At 40.6% G+C, this 20545-nt stretch overlaps 1 protein-coding gene across 2 annotated transcripts in view; it reads left to right on the plus strand.

Moving 5' to 3' along the window:
- The first annotated feature begins 2827 nt into the window (after positions 1 to 2827).
- Positions 2828 to 20545, plus strand: part of atp1a2a (ATPase Na+/K+ transporting subunit alpha 2a) — a 30903-nt gene continuing 13185 nt past the window's right edge. The window contains exons 1-13 of one of the 2 annotated variants that reach the window (XM_068340468.1): positions 2828 to 2929; positions 4441 to 4518; positions 5809 to 5868; positions 6306 to 6509; positions 7951 to 8064; positions 8504 to 8638; positions 9400 to 9517; positions 10465 to 10733; positions 12186 to 12384; positions 13388 to 13497; positions 16895 to 17029; positions 18803 to 18882; positions 19630 to 19739. In XM_068340468.1, coding sequence (XP_068196569.1) covers positions 2918 to 2929; positions 4441 to 4518; positions 5809 to 5868; positions 6306 to 6509; positions 7951 to 8064; positions 8504 to 8638; positions 9400 to 9517; positions 10465 to 10733; positions 12186 to 12384; positions 13388 to 13497; positions 16895 to 17029; positions 18803 to 18882; positions 19630 to 19739 — 1624 coding nt within the window. In that variant the 5' untranslated portion in view covers positions 2828 to 2917. Of the gene's footprint in view, positions 2930 to 3830; positions 4349 to 4440; positions 4519 to 5808; positions 5869 to 6305; positions 6510 to 7950; positions 8065 to 8503; positions 8639 to 9399; positions 9518 to 10464; positions 10734 to 12185; positions 12385 to 13387; positions 13498 to 16894; positions 17030 to 18802; positions 18883 to 19629; positions 19740 to 20545 lie in introns of those variants that run through there. The other variant, XM_068340469.1, reaches the window with a different exon arrangement.

Raw genomic sequence — 20545 nt, forward strand, 5'->3', positions numbered from 1 at the left:
TAGAGGCTTCTTTCTTTCTTTCTTTCATTTCAGAGTCCTGGTCATTGTATGAATCTGCCCCCGCCCCGCCCGTTTCGTCCAGGGCGGTAGATGCTTTCAGGAACCTTTCAAAAGAGAGCAGGCCCTCCAAAATGACAGATACACCCTTTGTATTTGAATACTCTGTTTGCCGACATGAAGATTAAAGCCATGATGGAAGAGCAGTAGTCTTAGCTAGATAAAGACGTTCGCATGCATAATATTATTGTAGATGATGGAGTCTGAAAGACCTCACATGGTTTATGGTTTTTGAACAAAACTCAATTTTTTGGGGGCTAAACCGATTTCACCTCATCCTGCTCATCCATCACCATAAAATGAAATAAATGATTCAGTGATAATTGATAGTCTTTTTTTTAATTTTATTTTTTAGGAGGACAAAATGAGGTATAATTTTTGAAAAGACTTTAATTTTTTCTGACGTGACTTGCCAGCTGTGTCCAGTGAGCGTTACCTAACCTTTTCAGGAACGCTCTGACAATTACACACACGTCACAACCACGGTCCTTAGCTGATGCCCACTGACCTTCTCGGCTGCAGCACCTGATTTCTGGCACAGGACTGTCTATTGCAGCAATTTATTTTGATGCTACCACTGAAATGAAAATGTGCTTTTGTTTTGAAAATATAACACATACCGTACTTTCCAACTCATTATTTTTTGCATGCTTACAGGCCCCTTTTGTGTGTTACAGGCCTGTACACACACATACACATACACACACACAGTGATAACATTATAATTAGGGTGATAAAATAATTTCCCCTACAGGGGATCAATAAAGTTCGATTCTTCCTCTCCTTGATCTGATTTAAACATGTTCCATATGCAGCCCTGATGTAAATCTGATTCCTGATGATGTAATGGGTTGTGAATAGTCAAATCAGAATCCATGGTTTGTTGTTTTTTTCCCCTTCAGCATACTTGAATCTTCTTCAGGCATTAATTGTCAGCAATGATGGACAAATTTCAATATAGAAGATGAAGGTAATGACAACTGGGAGAGAGGAGGATGAGGAAGAGGCATATTTAATAGATGAGAGGAAAAACACTTCAATCAGATCCTTTCTATATGTCTTCTCCTTTAGCCAGAAGAGCTGACAGACTGTCAAACAGAAAACAATCAGACAAATGAATGAATATATATATATATATATATATATATATATATATATATATATATATATATATATATATATATATATATATATATATATATATATATATATATATATATATATATATATATATATATATATATATATATATATATATATATATAGGTATTTTATATATATATAGGTATTTTCTGGTATTGGCCTCAATGTGTAAGATGCACTTGTAAACAATAACATCATTACATTAAGGAGCACAAAACAAAACAGGGTGTGTTTATCACCTGACTACCATTACCTCCTCACCCCAAAAATCTTCATCTGAAGCCAGCATGTGGTGTTTTGTGGTGAAAGCTGACCATGGAATGGAAGTTCTGTGAAGGCGCCATTAATGCAGGACAGCACAGCCTGGGTTTAGAACAACATCTGCTGCCATCCAGATGTTTTTCTCAAGAACGTCACCATTTAGTTCAGGAAGAAATGACACGTATGTTCTACAACATGACTGCAAAGTAACGGTACCAGCTTGTCCTGTCTGCAGCCCAGACTCTTCCTCCAGCGGAAATGTGTGGAGCATCAAGAGCCAAATACTACAATAAAAACCCCAATTCAAGCTGTAAATCAAGCAAGAATGGAACAAAATCCCACTTTTTACAAATGTCGAATTCAGTGTGAAAGCACATTTATTATTACATTAAATATTAGGTTTAAACATTAATATCTTGTGTTTGTACAGTATTAAATTGCATTTGATTAAACAAATCGCAAATCCTTTCATTCTGTTTTTTTTAATGACTGTTTTTTTTAAATTGGGTTTATACATTCAACTATTTTATAAGTTCTTGGGCTTATCTCACAGGTCCAATAGTGAATATTTACGATAAACTTAACTACGGGCCTTCTTTTATCCATTGTTTATCTTTTTGTGATAGACAGAAAAGCAAACAAAGGGAGTGTTTCCCTGGAAACAGACAGTTAAGAAAACTGGAAGAAAATGAGCATTCTATGTCGCCCAGACATCAAAGTAAATACAAGACTGGAAGCATTTCAACACAGGACGACTCCAAACGTTCTGTCGACTCTGAGCATGCGTTTGAGTAAGAAAATATTTGCTCCTTATCCATCTGTTGCGTGGGCGAAGCGATGATGACCCACCTTACGTTGTAAATATGTTGGACTTAAAGCTAATTGCAGCCTGATTTTGGCTATGAGTCGATTTTGTTTTTTTTGGAGCAGATGAAAAAAAGAAAAATGTAAAGGATTAATCTTTTTAAGTGTCAAATTCTGAATGATTACATGTCTTATCACAGGACTTATTTGCAAGTCAATCCCTGAGGATTCAGTCTGTGGCCAGAATCCAAACGACTGAATGTTGTGGCAAATATTAAAGGCTAATATTGGCGTCTGTTTATTACATCTGTTAGGGACTGATGGGCTGTTGTTCTTTCTCCTGTTTGTGTGGGTGGGGGGACATATTGAGGCAGGTGCAGGTACACAAATACAACCACCTCTGTATGTGCTTAGAGGCTCTGAGACAGGATTTGGTCGTGGGGAGGACATGGGGGTGGTATGACTCGTGTTACCCTGACAGGGGGGCGAGTAATCAGAGAGAGAAATGGATGTTTGCTGCGGATTGGAGGGAGTTGCCATGCCCAAAGAAGTCACCAGCATGTTGGGGGTGGGGGGGGACAGGAGGTCTCAGTTGAGACATACTTCCTGAGCACACTCCCCTTCTCTTTAAATACCTGTCTGGACGGCCAGCATGGGCAAAGGGGTGAGTTCTCTTTATTTCTTCAAACTTACATAAAAAGTCTTGTTTTGTGTTTTTTCCCATTACATTCAAGCTCCTCCAGTCATGAATGGGTGAACACGGCTGACACTACATTCCTGCTGTAGGTTATGTACGGTCAGAACATATGGCGTGGACACGCATGGTGGAAAAATACCGAGATCCTCAAACGTGTCTGCAGGGCTTCACGTCTCAGAGTTTCACTCCCCCCCCCCCCCCCTTTTTTTTTTATAGCAGTAACATCTCAGGATTGTGGCGTTTCTCCTCAAAACGTTTGCTTCACGATTTGCTGTTTACTTGGTAATCACATAATTTTGTTTTATTCCCTCCATTGGGCCTGTTCCATTTAGCTTTATGGCAGGACAGACTAGTGTTGGCGGTGGGCAAATGCTATACTAGACAGTTTTCAGTCCCTCCTTTTGACTCACTCCTCCACTCTTTGTAGATTAGTTTCCACTCAATCTCTCTCTCTCTCTTTCTCTCCATCCCTTCTTCAATGACATGCACACGTGCTGCTAAGAGGAGACTGACAGCAGCAGATGATTTCCATGATGCACCATTCTTCCAACTGTTCAGTGTACACACACACACACACACACACAAACACACACACACGCCGTCGCTCGCACAAACGAGGAACTTGCACCATGTGAATGAAATGTTTTCTCCTCCATATTCAGCAAATGGTTTTGCCAAACTGAAGTGAAGCAGCGAGCACACCATCCGTTGTGCTCACACTGATCTTGTGACTCATGGTTGTGAATGCAGATGGCTTTTCACACACATGGCACAATGCGGACACAAGCATATGACTTTTCCTAAGTGGGTTTGGCTTCATAGGCTGATCACCATCATTGGTCTTCGTTTATTAATTAGATCCCGTTTCGTAACCCATTTTTGAGAAATTGTTAAGTTTAGACATGCATACCACGTCTGGCTTTTGTTTGGAGCAAACTTTAGAAAGAACAGTCTGCAGCTGTGTCCTTCATTCATTCATTCATTCATTCATTCATTCATTCATTCATTCATTCATTCATTCATTCATTCATCTTCTTGAAGGCGAGACCATTGCGTAACCGTCTCGTCTTCAGCTCCTGATCCGAATCCGGATCATGGGTTACACCGGAGCCTACCCAAGCTAACTATGAGTGGGAGGTGGGTACACCCTGGACAAGTCGCCAGCTCATCATGGGATCACACAGGAACATAGACACACTCACACTCACATTCACACCTATGGACCAATTCAGCTAAGTTGCATGTTTTTGGAGAAACCTGGAGAACCCAGATTCAGAAATAATGAGCATCATTGGAAAATCACTATAACGCACCGACCAGAGATGCTAAAGTTGAGAAGAAATTTTTTTTTAAATCATAATTTTTTTATTACTCCTCATGATGCAGGTGAGGCCCTGCCTCCCCCCTGACCACACGTCCCTGAGCCTCCAGCCCTGATGGATGCTAATCTCTCTCTCTTTCTTCGTCGTTCCCTCTAGTGCGGCGCAGAGAATGGAGGGAAGAAGAAGAAAAAGAAGGACAGGGACTTGGATGAGCTGAAGAAGGAGGTGTCCTTGGTAAGAATAACAAGCTGTCAGGGATCCAGCCCACACTCACTCTGCAATGGTAATTGATTCTATCTCCGCCACTCCCCGAAAGATCCTGAATCACGTTTACGCCGAATGCACTGGGTTATTTAACAAGGCCGTGGATGAAAACAAGGGGGCCTCGCAAAGCAAATGGGAATCCAGCCTGCTTAGTGTAGTCGCCTCTGAGCCAGCTCGGTCCCCCCTTTCCCCCCCATCTCTTCGACCACCCTCTGGCTGCTCCTCTCTGTAAACAGAAGGATGCTGAATAATTTGTGGGCCACCAACGGTGGAGTGCAGAGTTTGTCTTGTGGAGGCTGTATCTCGGTGAGAGGCTGTCAGAACGCAGCCAAGCGATGCCAATGAAAACCTGTGTAACTGTAGCCGCATGCAGTATCTCTGATAAAAGCAGCTCTTGTCAGCGATCAGGTTGGTGTGGCTGATTAAAGAATTCTTCGGATACCGCCGATAGCTTAGTCCAGAGTGCAACAAAGACCAGCTTTACCTCCATCAGTCTGCCTCTTGTTCATCTTGGTGATTTTCTACATTTTTTTCCCCCAACTAACAACCACAAAAAACATCTGATCATCGTCGGATGTGGTTTATAAATGAATCCTGATTAAGAATCTACTTTATGAACGCCGGGACATGACTAGCAGCTATATTTCACTTGGTGGAATTCTCCCTCATCTAATCGTTGAGTGGAGAAAACATCCCTTCATTCTGAGGGACTGACAGCATCCTGACAACTTGCTGAATCCATGTAGCTGCAGCACCGAACTACATTCCAGCAACAGCAGAAATATGTCAAGGTGATATTTGGTCAGTTGCACGAGAATAATAACACAAACTTGCCACCGAATTACAAAATGGACCTAGAAACACAATTTTTTTTTATTTTTATTTTGTTTGAAGTGGTTCAGGATTGATTTTGTTGCGAGCGGTTTTTACCTCTAGAGAACCTAAAGCTGTTTAATCAGCCGTGAAGGATGAATCAGGTGAAAATCAGCTGAATGCATGTCAGATAGAGCAAGTTAAGTATTCATTCAGTAAGACGGATGTGTACGCTACTTTTATTTTGGTGGTTTTTTTAAAAGTTCCTTTCACTAATTCAGCAAGAAGTGCCTGGACAGAATGTAATTTCACCCCCCTAAATGGTTGTTTCCCATTCATGTCAAAGACAAATTCCCTTCTAATTTGAAAAGCCAATTAATGTCAGTCTGATTCCGTTTCACAAATTAAAATAAAATGTTGTGTTTTTTTTTTATTTAATCCCTGCAGGATGACCACAAAATATCTCTGGATGATCTTGGGAAGCTCTACGGAGTGGATCTCACACTGGTAACATTCACACACGCAAAACAAGAAGGTCGTTGTAAAATCTTTCAGGTGATTTTTTTTTTCCTCCACAAAGAGTGGAATCCAAACTGAAACTGACCTTTTTTCCTGTCGGTCGGGTCAGATCTACCACAGCATCCCAGACTCACCTGGAGCCTCATTCATCTTTAATCCCTCAAGCACAAACACATCCGTGCGCACACGAACTTCTATAATCCCACAAACAGCATGAAGACTTTATGTTGCAGATACATTCTCTCTCTCACACACACACACACACACACACACACATACAGGATGAGCATCACACACACAAGGCAGGAATACTTGATATTCTTGATATTGTGCAGCAGAGGAATTGTCTTTTAGCCGAGGTAAAAACACAACTGGTGTCGCCATAAAATCTCCAGTCCTTTAATTCCCAGATCTCTTTCCTTCAGGGCCTGACCAATGCCAGAGCTGCGGAGATTCTAAAGAGGGACGGCCCTAATGCCCTGACTCCTCCCCCCACCACCCCGGAGTGGGTGAAGTTCTGCCGTCAGCTGTTCGGTGGCTTCTCCATCCTGCTTTGGATCGGTGCCATCCTGTGCTTCCTGGCCTACAGCATCCAGGTGGCCACGGAGGATGAAGCACCCAATGACAACGTGAGAACCTCTGAGAACACACACACACACACACACACACACACACACACACACACACACACACACACACACACACACACACACACACACACACACACACACACACACACACACACACACACACACACACACACACCTTATATGGTAGTCACATATGAAGTGGGGGGACTGTGGACACACAAAAACACACACATTAACAAGAAACTGTCCTACTAGATCGACTGACAGATCAGATGCAGCCTCCGGTTCTTCATGGCTTACAGTCATTATTACGTAATCTTTAATTTAAGTCATTTTTATAATGTACAACATATAGCAGATAGATATACATGCGTGCACGCATGTGATAACTTTAATCTCCCCATGATTTAATCTCCACAGTCAGTGGTGAGTCTGTTCGGCTGGGTGTTCCGATGAGCCACTTCAAAGCCCCCGACTGCTTGCAGCGTTGGCACTTTCAGCCTTTGCATAATGTAAAAGCACATTTTTTTTCAAGATGAAAATTCCACCTAACAGAGATTCCACATCGCTGTTGTTTAATTAAAACTTAAACAACCCTTTTTATTACTTCTCGTGTTTCCATCTGAGGTATTCCATTGTCTTATTCCATTAGAGGAAAAGTTTAAGTTTAAAAATATATATATTATGAAGAGTTCATGTTTGGAATCTGGAAATTAAAGTTAAGCAGGATTCAAATATGTCACGTCTCCAGAAGCAAGAAGAGGCAAAGGGCTGATCTTAAATCTGCAAAAAAAATAAGATAAAGAATGAAAAATGTATGTCTAGACAAACTCCAGGAACACTGAATCGAAAGCAGCGCTGGGAAATCACTTTTCTGAGGATACACGTGTATTTCCCGGATTAGGAGAATTTGCAGTTCAGCAGTAAAAGAAGAGGTATTCAGATGTAAAAAAGGTAAGTATTCTGTTGTTCCTGTCAAATGAAAGCAGCGCCTTCCAAAAAAAGAGAAAAAGACTGAAGTTTTCAGGGGTTTAGAAGCGTTGTTTTCTAGGAGTCCAGGACATACAGTACGCCAGCTGGAAGACACATTCATTTAAAGTGCCTGGTTGTCTTGTTTGCATCATGTAGAGCTCAACAAATAGCAGCGGGGGTTTTTTTGCTGGGAGAGCGGTAAATATTTATTGTAAATAAAAGAAAAACACACCAAAATAAAAGCTTCGACGAAAGTCTACAAACCCATGCAGGCTCCGGTTCAGAAGCATCTCTTGGTGGCCTTGCAGATCGATTCTAGGTTTTGTATTTTTGTGAGACAGATGTTACACTTGGAGACGACAGGAATAACAAAATGCGGATTCAGCTTCCTCTTCTAAAACCTACAACTACAAACAAGAAGCTTTTCTGGGGGTTTTCTCACCTCTATATTCCTCCCAGTTCGCCCAATCCAATCGATGATGCCAACGTTTACCTTCGTGTCTCTCAGTTGTACCTGGGTGTGGTTCTGGCGGCTGTGGTCATCATCACCGGTTGTTTCTCCTACTTCCAAGAAGCCAAGAGCTCCCGAATCATGGACTCCTTCAAGAAGATGGTGCCTCAGGTGAGTCGGTGCGTTTTTGCTCCGAATCAATAAGCCGTCCCTCAAGTAAGGCTTACACACTCACTTGAGTGGAAACCTAATAAGCTTGTGCAAAGGAAGAATAAACGTTTGAGCCAACTCTAGATTGTGTGTGTTTGCATAGAACCCCCCCCCCACCCCATGTTATCGACCTCTAGCACTTCGATTACCTAATACTTTAATCTGTTTAGGCTGTGTTCACTCCCTCCTTGTCTAGTTTTTTCTCCTACTTGTCTTTTTCCTCTATCTCCTCTTTTCACACAACTCCACACCCTGTGGCGTCTTTATTTCATCACATTTCCCCGTCTTCCTCCGACTAAATCCTTCCTCTGTTCCTGAAACCTCTTCCTCGTAACTCTCCCTTCTTTCTTTCTCATCTCTCTCTCTCTCTCTTTTTTTTTTCTCTTTTGGGTCATGCCAGCAAGCGCTGGTGATCCGGGAGGGGGAGAAGATGCACATCAATGCTGAGCTTGTGGTGCAGGGAGATCTGGTGGAGATCAAAGGGGGGGATCGTATCCCAGCTGACCTGCGAGTGATCTCTTCCAGCGGATGCAAGGTATAGGGGAGGGGTTGCCAGGCTCAGTCCTGGAGGGGGGTGGTGGTGGTGGTGGTATGAAAGTCTCATTGGGATTAGTCACTGAAGTGACTCAAGACTTACATTTCAAGTTAATGTCACCATGCTGAAATTTTATTATAATGGAATTAATAAATAAAAAAATAATCAGGTTTTCATCAGACTCAACAACAATCGATGTCTGTGTAAAAATTTAGCAACATCCATCCAATTGTGATGAAGTGATGAGACCTTGTCAGCATTTTTCAGCGTCTCAGTTCTCGTTTGGTCCACATCTCCCAATTTGTGCCAGACAACATTTTTCCTCCGGGCTCGCCAAAGGTCAGCCCCCATTGAGTAAATTTCACGAGTGGCATAAAGTCATTTATCTTTCTTTGAACGTTGAGTGATACCAAGTTTTTTATAAACCTTAGCTGTCACATATTTTATTCACATATACACGCATTGCAATCATTGCAGCGCTTTGACAGACTATCCCATAATCTATCCAACTGATACCAATCTGTTCTGTCTTCCTCTACTCAAACTATACCATTATTTTTTACTATAACTGTCACCTTTGGTCTGGACAAGCATTTATCTTTTTGGTTTATCCGGCTGGATTTTGACGCAGTATAATTACAGTGATGATCAACTCTCTAAGATCACAACTGCTTCTTTACTTTCCACCCTGTCACCTTTTCTCTCTCTGCCCATCACTCTCCGTGGGTAACACTCTTCCTCTCTTCCTGTACATGCAAAAGGTGGACAACTCCTCCCTGACAGGTGAATCTGAGCCTCAGACTCGCTCCCCGGAGTTCACGCACGACAACCCTCTGGAGACCCGCAACATCTGCTTCTTCTCCACCAACTGTGTCGAGGGTCAGTCGGCCACATCTGGATGAGATTACATCTTATAAGTGTCTTTTTTTTTTTTTTTAGCCATCTGGAACATTGTTTTACATCGCTACCACACCAGGAATATGTGACATCATATACCTGAAGGTTAAATATGAGTTCGACCAATAGAGATTTATGTTTAGGATTAGGGTCTAAGTGGAATTTAATTTAGTGTTAACCATTTAAAGTAATTTCCTAATTAGAATTTTCCCACTATGCTGTTATTCTACGTCTAATCGCCAATGTCGGTCTTATGTACAGTTAATTTACAAAGTATAAGACATTCATTAATTGCTATTTTTAAGTATAAGAAAACTTACAATTCATTAACTCATTTACAAATTACATGTAGTAACTCATGGGCATTAGCATTTGTTAGCTCGTGGTGGAAGTGTTATATTTGGGTATCTTTTCACTGCTAAAGGTTTTCTTGTACAGATGGATTCAGTAGCGGAAATTTACATGTAATAAATTAATCAGCCGTAAATACAGCATGTTGGGAGTTCAGTTCATTCTCAGAGGTCCGGGCTCCATTTCTCTCTCTATATATAGATTACATTAAACATATTTTTCATGTAACACATGAAGCATCTGTCTCCTTTGGGTCTCCAATTTAATATACTGAAGAAAAAAATATATTTGGCCGTGGAAAAGTGTATATATATATAATTTTATTTTTTCCTAGAAAGAGTTGTCTCTTGAAAGTGTTTTGATATTCCTTTCACAAACACATGTTCCTGTTACCTGAGGCATTTTTCTCCAGTTTAGCCCATTGACTATTGATCACGAACCAAAGCCTCCATCCATCACCACCCTTCATCCACCCATCACCTCTGCAGTCAATTATCTCAGGATCGGCCATAGTTAACTCATTTTCATTCATGTATGTAATGTGAACATCCTTGGTTTAACCGATTCTGTTTGTCCAGGTACAGCCCACGGCGTCGTCATAGCGACCGGTGACCGGACGGTGATGGGGCGCATCGCCACTCTGGCTTCTGAGCTCGAAGTCCGCCGCACTCCCATCAACATAGAGATCGAACATTTCATCCACATCATCACGGGCGTGGCCGTCTTCCTGGGCGTGACCTTCTTCATCCTGTCCCTCATCCTGGGGTACACCTGGCTGGAGGCCGTCATCTTCCTGATTGGCATCATCGTGGCGAATGTACCCGAGGGATTGCTGGCTACAGTTACCGTGAGTGATGCTCGATTTTTTTCATGATGGAGGCTGATTGGAAGCTGCTCAGTTTACAGTAAGCGAAGCGAGGAGGGTTTGTAATCTACTCATGGGATGAGTGAACACAACCCTGGGGAAAAGTCGTAAGTTACTGCACTGTAACAACAAGACAGGTTGAAAAGGCTTGCCTGTAGTTTTTCCAAATGAAAATCAACTGAGCTGTAGGAACGACTGTGAAGGTGGAGATAAATGGCGGGTGGACTGGACATGGGATCGATGTTTGAACCTGTATAAACTGGTTAAATAAATCACTAAAGCATTATTTCAGATCATATAAACTCAAACTGAACTATCATGTTATAAAAAAACGACCCTTATATTAGGACACATCCATCAAACGTCTGATCAGTGTTGTTTTTTACCATCGTCACCAACCGCGTGCTAACTTTTATTGTCAGCTATTTGCTGCATTACATCTACCTTAGAGTGTGTCTGACAAGCATTTTCCTTCAGTTGCCTTCAAAAAACGTTGATGAAACTGAATTCTTTGGGCCTGAAAATCAAAATAATGAGGTAGAAGAGGTTTAAAACCTTTGTAGAAACCACCAATCAAAGAGCAGAGTTAGGTGTTAATATCCCACACCTTTGTTGTTGTGAACAGATGTTCCTCATTACATGCAGGAATCTGAGCTGTTGTTACCGTAGAATAATTGATTAATGCAGCTTTAAGAGCGCCAGTTCTCGCCGTCATGGCTCCCTACAGCACACCTAAATGAAACAGAGTCAACAACATCCATGTTAGTTACACCTGCGCTCTTTCTAACTCTCATTTACCTTCAGTAGTGGTTCAGATGTATAGCTGAAGACTAAAAGCGTGGCCAGTGATTTATTACTGACAGTAGAAGTAGCTGAAATGTTCAAAGTGTGTCTGACTTTCTCTGCAACAATGACAAACTGAGAGGCGGATGCCAGCTGGCGTTTGAAATGCCATCAGTCGACGTTTCACTGGTCCCAGAAAATAGACGTTCTCCCAGAGACTGGTTTCAGTTGCTTTTGCCTTAAACACACCGTTATCCATGTACGCAGATGATGGTGCTGTATTCGTTGCTGTGTGTGTGTGTTCACGTATATGCATTTTAAACGTATGTAAAATGTCTATACTTTGATCCTTTGCACCTATTTTTATGCAGTCATCCAAACACACCTGCACGCACACACACACACACACACACACACACACACACACACACACACACACACACACATGTCAACACACTCTGATGGTCTGAAGCACCTTTACTGCAAACGGTTTCCACGAACACTTGAATGCACCTTTGCAAACACGTGCTTTCACTCCCCTTCTTTGACTCTCCATCATCCATGCACACCTCGTCTTTCTGTTCCCTTCATCCCTTCTTCACTCACCCCCCCCTCCACTCCCCCCCCCCCCCCACACACACACACTCCCAGGTGTGTCTGACTCTGACTGCCAAACGAATGGCCAAGAAGAACTGCCTGGTGAAGAACCTGGAGGCCGTAGAGACTCTCGGCTCCACCTCCACCATCTGTTCTGACAAGACGGGCACGCTGACCCAGAACCGCATGACGGTGGCCCACATGTGGTTCGACGATCAGATCCACGAGGTCGACACCACCGAGGACCAGACCGGTAAGACTGAGAGAGAGGAAGGAGGAGAGACGGGGAGAGGAGGTCTGACAGACGCAAAGAGGGGGAGAGGGAGCGTGACCACCTGCCAAAATATATCCGTCCAGCGTTCACGCCAACAACCTCTTCTCACGGCTGCTTTGATTAATTGAGCACTGATATGCAACGGGCAGCTCAACCACTCAGCAACAAACATTTATTTTCCCATGAAGTCGTTTTTTTTTTGTTTTTTTTGCAGAACCAATTGATTCCTGTCTCCTACTGAAAAGAGAACTCGAGCCAAATTTAAAAGCTTTTTTTTTTAAATAATAAAAAAAAAACAAATAAAAAAACTAGAAGGTTTGGAAGAAAAAAGGAGCTCTTTTCATACCAATGAGTGTTGACCCAGATGATTGAATAATCATACCAAAAACAAAAGTAGCCACAGCAGTGCAGATTTACCCTGTTGGTCTGAAACAGTGGAAGTCCCTTAAAATACCAATGCACCTCTCAGGACTGCACACCATTTTTGCCACCGTTGCAGCTTTCTAAGCCTCCTGCACTTTGCTTTTGTCAAGCTGAACAAGTTCAGCCACAGTTTGCCACTGTTTACTGTCTGTTGAGTGACACTATCATATTCTGTTTTCACAATAGCAGTGACAGGGACCACTCCAGAGAGTCTAAGATAAATGAAAAATGAATGTCTGCACCGGTAGCAGGACTGAGGGTCATTTTAGTTCGACTGGGCGGTAGGGGATGAAATGTTTTGATACGGGAAATTTCCAAAGAGCTTTTTTATTTTGACACATTCATATTAAATTTGAACGTTTTTATTACGGAGGAACTGAACAAAAACAAAAAAAAATCACTATTGTCAAAGAAAAAAATGATCGCTCAAATGGCCTTGGTTGTTTAGCAGCAATATCCACTGCTGCTCTGTGAAGCGAGAGTTAAGTCGGTGGCATAAATATAACATGTGCCGTACTTGAAATAAATTTTGACACAAGTCCCTCTGCTATTCTCTCAGGTTTGGGTTTTGACAGGACCTCTGCCACCTGGATTCCACTGTCTCGTGTGGCCGCTCTGTGCAACAGAGCTGAGTTTAAAGCCGGACAGGAAGACTTTCCCGTTGTGATGGTATGTACTTTCAGAACACACAAAGAACACAGCAGGTTTTTCAGGGTTTAGGTGGGGGGGGGGTGTTCAGGTAAAGAAAAGAGGTCCGTTAAGTCAGCCGTCCTCCCTTGATTTTGTCTGAACAGTTGGATGTCAGCAAATAAAAGTTTGTGCTTTTTGTGAGCCTGAAAGAATTGATTATCTTTGAACAAGGTTCATACAGTTATGTTCAGAATAATAGCAGTGTGTTTAAAAAGAAAAGTAAAACTCAGAATTCTTCAAATAAATGTTACTTTAATACACACAAAGGTTCAAACGGGACTCTGCATTCTTTTTCAAAGCAAGAAAGTTTGAAAAAGTAATTAAATTTGATCGTATTTCAACAAAAGTCAAAGAATAAAATGTTCAAAAACATCTTCATTTGCAAACTCAAAAATCTACTGTAAAAACTAAGAAAAGTTTGAAGATTCAACCTTCCTGAGATTCATAAACTCATATTTAGTTGCATAACCATTCTTGGTTTTGCATCATGAACAACATCTTCTATGTCAGCTCACAAGTTTTCTCTGGGATTAAGGTCCCGACATTGTGCTGGTCACCCTATTATTTGCATTTTGCTCGTCTGGAACCATGATTTTGCTCACTTGCTGGTGTGTTTGGGGTCATTGTCTTGTTGACACACCTTTTTCTCTTCAGCATACTGCAGCATGACTACTTCCAGTATTGTGATGATGAACTTTTGCCATTTTGGTTATTCTCTGATCTATTCAAATAGTTGTCTTTCTGTTTCTTCCTCGCTTTTGTGGTTTTAGCTGCCATTTTAAAGCATTTGTTATCCTTTTCTGCACTTCACTGTAGGTTTTCCCCTCTTTTATTAACTTTTTTAATCAAAGAACGCCCTTCTTCGGAACTATCCTTTGAACCACCCATTTTACTCTGTTTTTCAATGACAAACACACAACCAGCACGCAGCCTTGATTCTTAAATAAAGGCCCGCTGTTTAACACCTTTTTTTCTTTTACATTACCAATGACCTTACTAACTGAACTCAGCTATTTTTTTGAACAATGTTTTTCCTGACTTTCTGTAAAATATGATCAAGTTCTATTACTTTTTCCAATTATCTGGTTTTGAAGTAGAAGTTGAAGTGTCCCCAATGTTTTTTTTTTGTGCATTAAAATGAAATTTATTGTTGGAATTGTGAGATTTAAAACCTCACAGTCCAAAAATAAAAAAAATTCTCAAAGGAGAATTGAATAAAATGTACTTTTTTGTCGAATTGAGTCAAACAATTAATAAAGAGGATTTCTGTATCCACACATTAATTAAAACTGCAAGCCATCTCTAACTTTTGTCAAATAGTTGTATTGCAAAGTAATAAAAACACTAGATTATAAAATAAAAGTTATAATCCAAACTGTATTAACTAAACTTTGGAACAATGGATTTGGAGGAAAACAACTCCATTTTATTCCTCCAAACATGTTGGTTATGTTTGTTGTGTTTGGACAACCTGATGCTGACCACCAAAAACCAGTTAAAAACACAAATAAAAATAAAATATATTCTTTTACTGCAGTAAAGACAGATTGTGAAGCATATTTTCAATCTTAGACTCCGTGTTGGTTTTAGCCTCTTAAAGGTTTTGTTCATAACAACAAATTGATACAATAATGACGGTTCAAGTAAGGCAGAAAAGAGATGCAAAGTATAAATGTAGGCATGAAATCACACAATTACCAGCAACTTCTCTCGACTTATAAATTTGCAATACAAATTAAAATAAAAGTAGCTGCGTGAAGACGCCAAACTCACAGCTTAATTTAAATAAAAAGGAGCAAATGTCTCAGTTTCAAAAATGTAAACAAGTAAAAGGTAATCAAAGTCAAAATTATTTAAAAAAGTAAACAGTAACTATGAATAATACATAAAGTTGTAGCGGTAAAGTTGAGATTTCCAAATAAATAAATAAAGACAACAAAACTTAATTCTCAAGTAGAGGCCAGCCGATTCTCACCCACGACATCCACAAGGAAAAACACAGTTCTGGGAAATAATTTGTCGATTCTAGTGCCAGTGCAACCCATGGAAAGAGCCTCCTCACACACACACACACACACACACACACATACACATACACACACACACACACACACACACACACACTGATGGGTAAGTTAGTACTGCAGTCACCTGAGGGAGACTCTCAGCATCCTGGCCTCTGGTGGGAGCAGATGCCTCAACCGCAGACTGAGCGCTTCTCAAAGAGCGTAGGATTCCTCCCCACGTTAGATAACAGCCATATCTCTTGACGACACTTAAACAAACCAGTCAATGCACTGCCTTTACTGCCATTACAAAAAACAAGTCCTCAAATTCACCCAGAAAGGGAGAGGAATAGAATTTCCTCTGTCTGTTTACTCATTCATGAAAAGGCGCAAACAAGGACAAATCTTAAGGAGTGCGTGTCCTTGTTTTCCCGGCTGTTCATGAATGAATAAACAGGAACAAAAGGGAAATCTCTTGCGTTAGCTCGGTGCTCGTTGGAATACTGGGCGTTGGGTCAATCAGTTCAGTATGAGTTTTAATGAAGTGGCTCCGAAAAGCACAGATGAATTTTTTATCAAGGGAGTTGTTTTTTTTTACAGATTATCAGAGAAGGAATTTCTTCTTTAAGATCTGAACGACATTTGAACAGATCTGCCACACAAGTTGGAATAAACCTGAAAAAAAAAAAAGAACACACATTTCTGTTTGAGCAATGTGCATCTAAATGGGATGATTCAATTCTGAGAGTTATAAATAGGCCACTTTTACATATATTCAAAAAGACACAGTGCTCCTATTGAAACATTCTAAATGTTCATATTTTCAAACAACTTTACTTGCTAGTTAAAACCTTGCCAGTCACTTAGGCATTGGTCCAGTGCTTCCTTCCTTACTGTAGACTTTGAGCATCACGTGATTGGCTCATATACAGACTTTACATCCATATCCTTAGAAAACCCTTAAGAGACCTTAAGAATTATTTATATTTCAGACCGACTTGCAAATTTTTACTGGAAGAAAAAGTAGCTGCTTTAAACAAATCATTTTTTAGTCGCTAAGATTATAAAAAAAATTATTATTATTTCAGTACTGCTAGATACATTTTTTGCACAGATTTGAGAACAATGTGTCCACATTGGCAGACTTGGGGGATACTCAGGTATCTACATCATTAATGAGAGCTGTAACAGAAATCCACAAAAATCCTCTCAGGTGCTGCTTTAATCAGTTAAAGCACCCCCCCCCCAGCACCCCCACCACCACCTCATCTCTCTCTCTCACTGTGTGATAAATGCAGCTGCTGAGATATTCCTCACCGTGAATGTGTGAGCGATTGTGCTAATGTGTGTGTCTGTGTGTGCTTCCCCAGAGGGAGACAGCGGGAGACGCATCAGAGTCCGCTCTGTTGAAATGCATTGAGCTGTGCAGTGGGAGTGTTCGTGATATGAGAGCCAGAAACCCAAAAGTGGCAGAGATTCCTTTCAACTCCACCAACAAGTATCAGGTACGGGATTAATGTTGCATCACGGCTTTGAGCTGGAAGCTGATGCAAGTCTACAGTGAAAAGCAATCCGCAGGACCATTCTGAACCGAATCCACAGCCGCTGCTTACTTCCTTCATTCTAACACGGTTTCAAATGCATTTTCTTCCCCATTTTTACATATTTGTAATATCGTTTATATTATCTTTTAACAATTTTGTTTGTGCTTCTTGAATTGGTAATATCATTTTTAAAACATGCTACAATTTTCAAGTCTCTAAAAATTTTTTTTTTAAATCACCCATGTTAATTTTTAATGTTTTTCCGTCAGAAAGAGCCAGTCGGACCATGTTAACTCTTCTGCAGAGACAACTCACTTACATTTGTGTTATACACATGTTTTTGAAAGCTGCCCAACAAACCGATCATAAACACAACACCTATAGCCACGAAGAAGCAGCTGCAATGTGGTTCAATACCTCACCTGAGGGGGGCGTGGCTTCAGCTGCTCAGAGGCGGGGTTTTCTTTGCAGGAGCTCTGGTCTGTAAATCTGAAAGATTTACGTGAGATTTTATGGATTCAAATCCATCCATCCATCCATCCATCCATCCATCCATCCATCCATCCATCCATCCATCCATCCATCCATCCATCCTATCTCAGCTGGCTTCAGGCTAGCTAGAGGCAGGGTACACCCCGGATGAGACGCCAGCTCATCTCAGGGCCAAACTAAAGACAAACAACTATACCACAATCACCTATGGACATTTGTGTATGACTGATTCACCTTATTTGCATAAATTTGGGGGGTGGAACGGAACCAAAGAACCCAGAGAGAACATACAAACTCCGTAGAGACAGGAATTGAACCCAAAACCATCTTTTCTCTAAAGCACCAGTGCCGCCCGCTGCACCACCGTGATGCCTGGTTTAAATACATGAAAAAACCAAAATAAAGTCGGTGAATTTACAGCTACATTGTGGTACATAAACAACATCATCATCATCAGCAAATGAAGTCGAATGAATTTCTGGGTAGTGCAATAATTTTTCTTCACAATATCAGTCACAACTGGCTCTTCTGTAAGGCCTCATGTTATAAGCCTGGCATTATTAAATACTGCCAGAGTCAATGTTGTCAAAAAGAAAGGTTAATATTAAAGTAAGAAAAAAGTCATCATATGAAACTCTAACAGGGAATTGCGACACGTTTCTGTTTTCCACACACATGTCTTTCCCGTCCTGCCTGGAGATTAGAGCCAGCATACAAATAAGCCAACAGTGATGCTGAGGCAAACAAAGGCCTTCCTGCATGTCCTCTGTGCTCCTGTTTCCTGACTTAAAATAGGAATGTCTGTGTTGAAGACCAAAAAAAAAAAAAGGCAATTTTCCTCTGGTTGTCTGAGATTAGATATGTTGTGACTCAGATACAAATTACCTGGGGTTTTGTGGGTGTGTGGGCATGTGTGTGTGTGTGTGTGTGTGTGTGTCTGAATGGGCAACGTGAGGTGTGACACCACAGGAATGCATTTGAGACTATGACTGAGTGCCATTTAAATACAGTGAACACATTTGGTGAACAATACGCGTTCCGGTTCAAAAGACTTATTTTAAGCCACTTGGAAAATTGTGACTGTGACATCCAAACAGTAATCGCTGACATTTTTTGGCAAGTTATTTCTGAGGATTTTTTGCTTGTGATGAGCTGTTTTTCTGGCTAAAACATTTAATAAACTGTGTGTTGCATCTTGTTTGAAGATAAAATTGTCACCAGTCTTCTTGTCTTCTTGTCAAGCTCTCTATCCACGAAGAGGAAGACAATCCCTCCGGTCATATTCTAGTCATGAAGGGAGCACCAGAGAGAATCTTGGACAGGTCGGTTAATCCATACTGGATCAATTGTGTGTCTCGGGGGTAATATAGCACAGCTATCATTTTCTTGTTTTTCATGAGTTCCCTACATAACTTTTGGTTTAGCTCTCATAATATTGGATTTTCCCAACCTATAAAAACAAATTTTGAAGCCAAGATGTAACAAACATCATCAAACTGTATTAACACACTGTGTGTATCTGTTGAGTCCAATGGATTCTTCTGTCATCAGATAACCAAGCAGAGCTTCATGTGAGTGTCATTAAAATTAATTTAACTTGTAAAACTGGAAGTAAGTTCATCTGATAAACTCTTTGTTGAAATCCTTTTGGTGAGCCGAAATCTTCTCTGTATAGTCGCGATAAGCTAGAAAATCATCCAAAGAGCTCTTCTAAAAAGAATCTTTAGCCTCAAAGGTGGGCAGCAAACTGAAATCAACTCTGAACTCTCTCTTTTGGGTGCCAGACAAGCTCACAGTTTTTTGTTGATCTCAAATTATTTGAGGTTGTTTTCATTCAGAAAAAAAAAGTTTCACTAAGAAATAGCAGAAATAACAGGTTCACAGATTAAATTTCTCCTGACTTTCTGTTGTTGTGAGGATCTACTGTAGATCATAACTGTATTTCTATTGTTTTTGTGTGTGAACCGTTCCTTTAACCTGTTTTTACTGTACAGACATTTATGATAAATATAAGCTGCTGCAGTGGAAAAAAAGTATAGGTTAACATATGATTAATGGATGCTTCACAGGTGCAGCACCATCATGATCCACGGTCAGGAGCAGCCACTGGATGAAGGCTGGAAAGAAGCTTTCCAGAGTGCCTACATGGAGCTGGGAGGACTGGGAGAGAGAGTGCTTGGTGAGTTCAATGGCATCACTAATCATTGTGTATTCAGTCAGGAATCAGAACTCCAAAATATTTTATTTCCCCGAGTTAAGAGGGTAATTTAGCTCATAAATATATAGTGTTTATACAAGTTTTGAGTTTTCCAAAAATATGAGTATAGTATGTATTGTTGTGTAGATTAGTAGCCACTGATTGACAAGAAAATTAATTCAGGTCAAAGTCCATATAATATAATAATTCTCCCATTAAGATGCCAAAATTTTGCATGAAATAGAAGAAACCATTAACCTGAATTTTACCTTTCAAAAGCAGAAATGTTTAGCATTCAAATTCTGTAAATGTTGTCATTTTGACAACTAAGGAAAAAAAAAAGGAGCTGGCATCGACTAAAAAGTGCCATAGGTAATAATTATGTGCTATCATCATTTCTAGAGTAGGTGTCACTTCTTCAACACTAAAATGTAGAACGATACCGTTTTCTCAGCAAAACTCCTGATGTTATGTAGAATCTATAAAGTTATGCCTTGGGTGAGGATGATGATGATGATGATGATGATGATGATGATGATGATGATGATGATGATGATGATGATGATGATGATGATGATGATGATGATGATGATGATGATGATGATGATGATGATGATGATGATGATGATGATGATGATGGGAAGGGTGTTTTATGACAAAGAACATTTTCTCAGGTATAAACCTGAGAATGTTCCTTTTAATTGGAAGCATTGTTTTCTCCTTTACAGGTTCAGATGCATATGTCATAGGATTAATAAATAAAACTCAGCTCAGAGTCAGAGCTCAGT

This window comes from Antennarius striatus, chromosome 18 (assembly GCF_040054535.1).
Source record: "Antennarius striatus isolate MH-2024 chromosome 18, ASM4005453v1, whole genome shotgun sequence".
Classification (NCBI taxonomy): Eukaryota; Metazoa; Chordata; class Actinopteri; order Lophiiformes; family Antennariidae; genus Antennarius; species Antennarius striatus.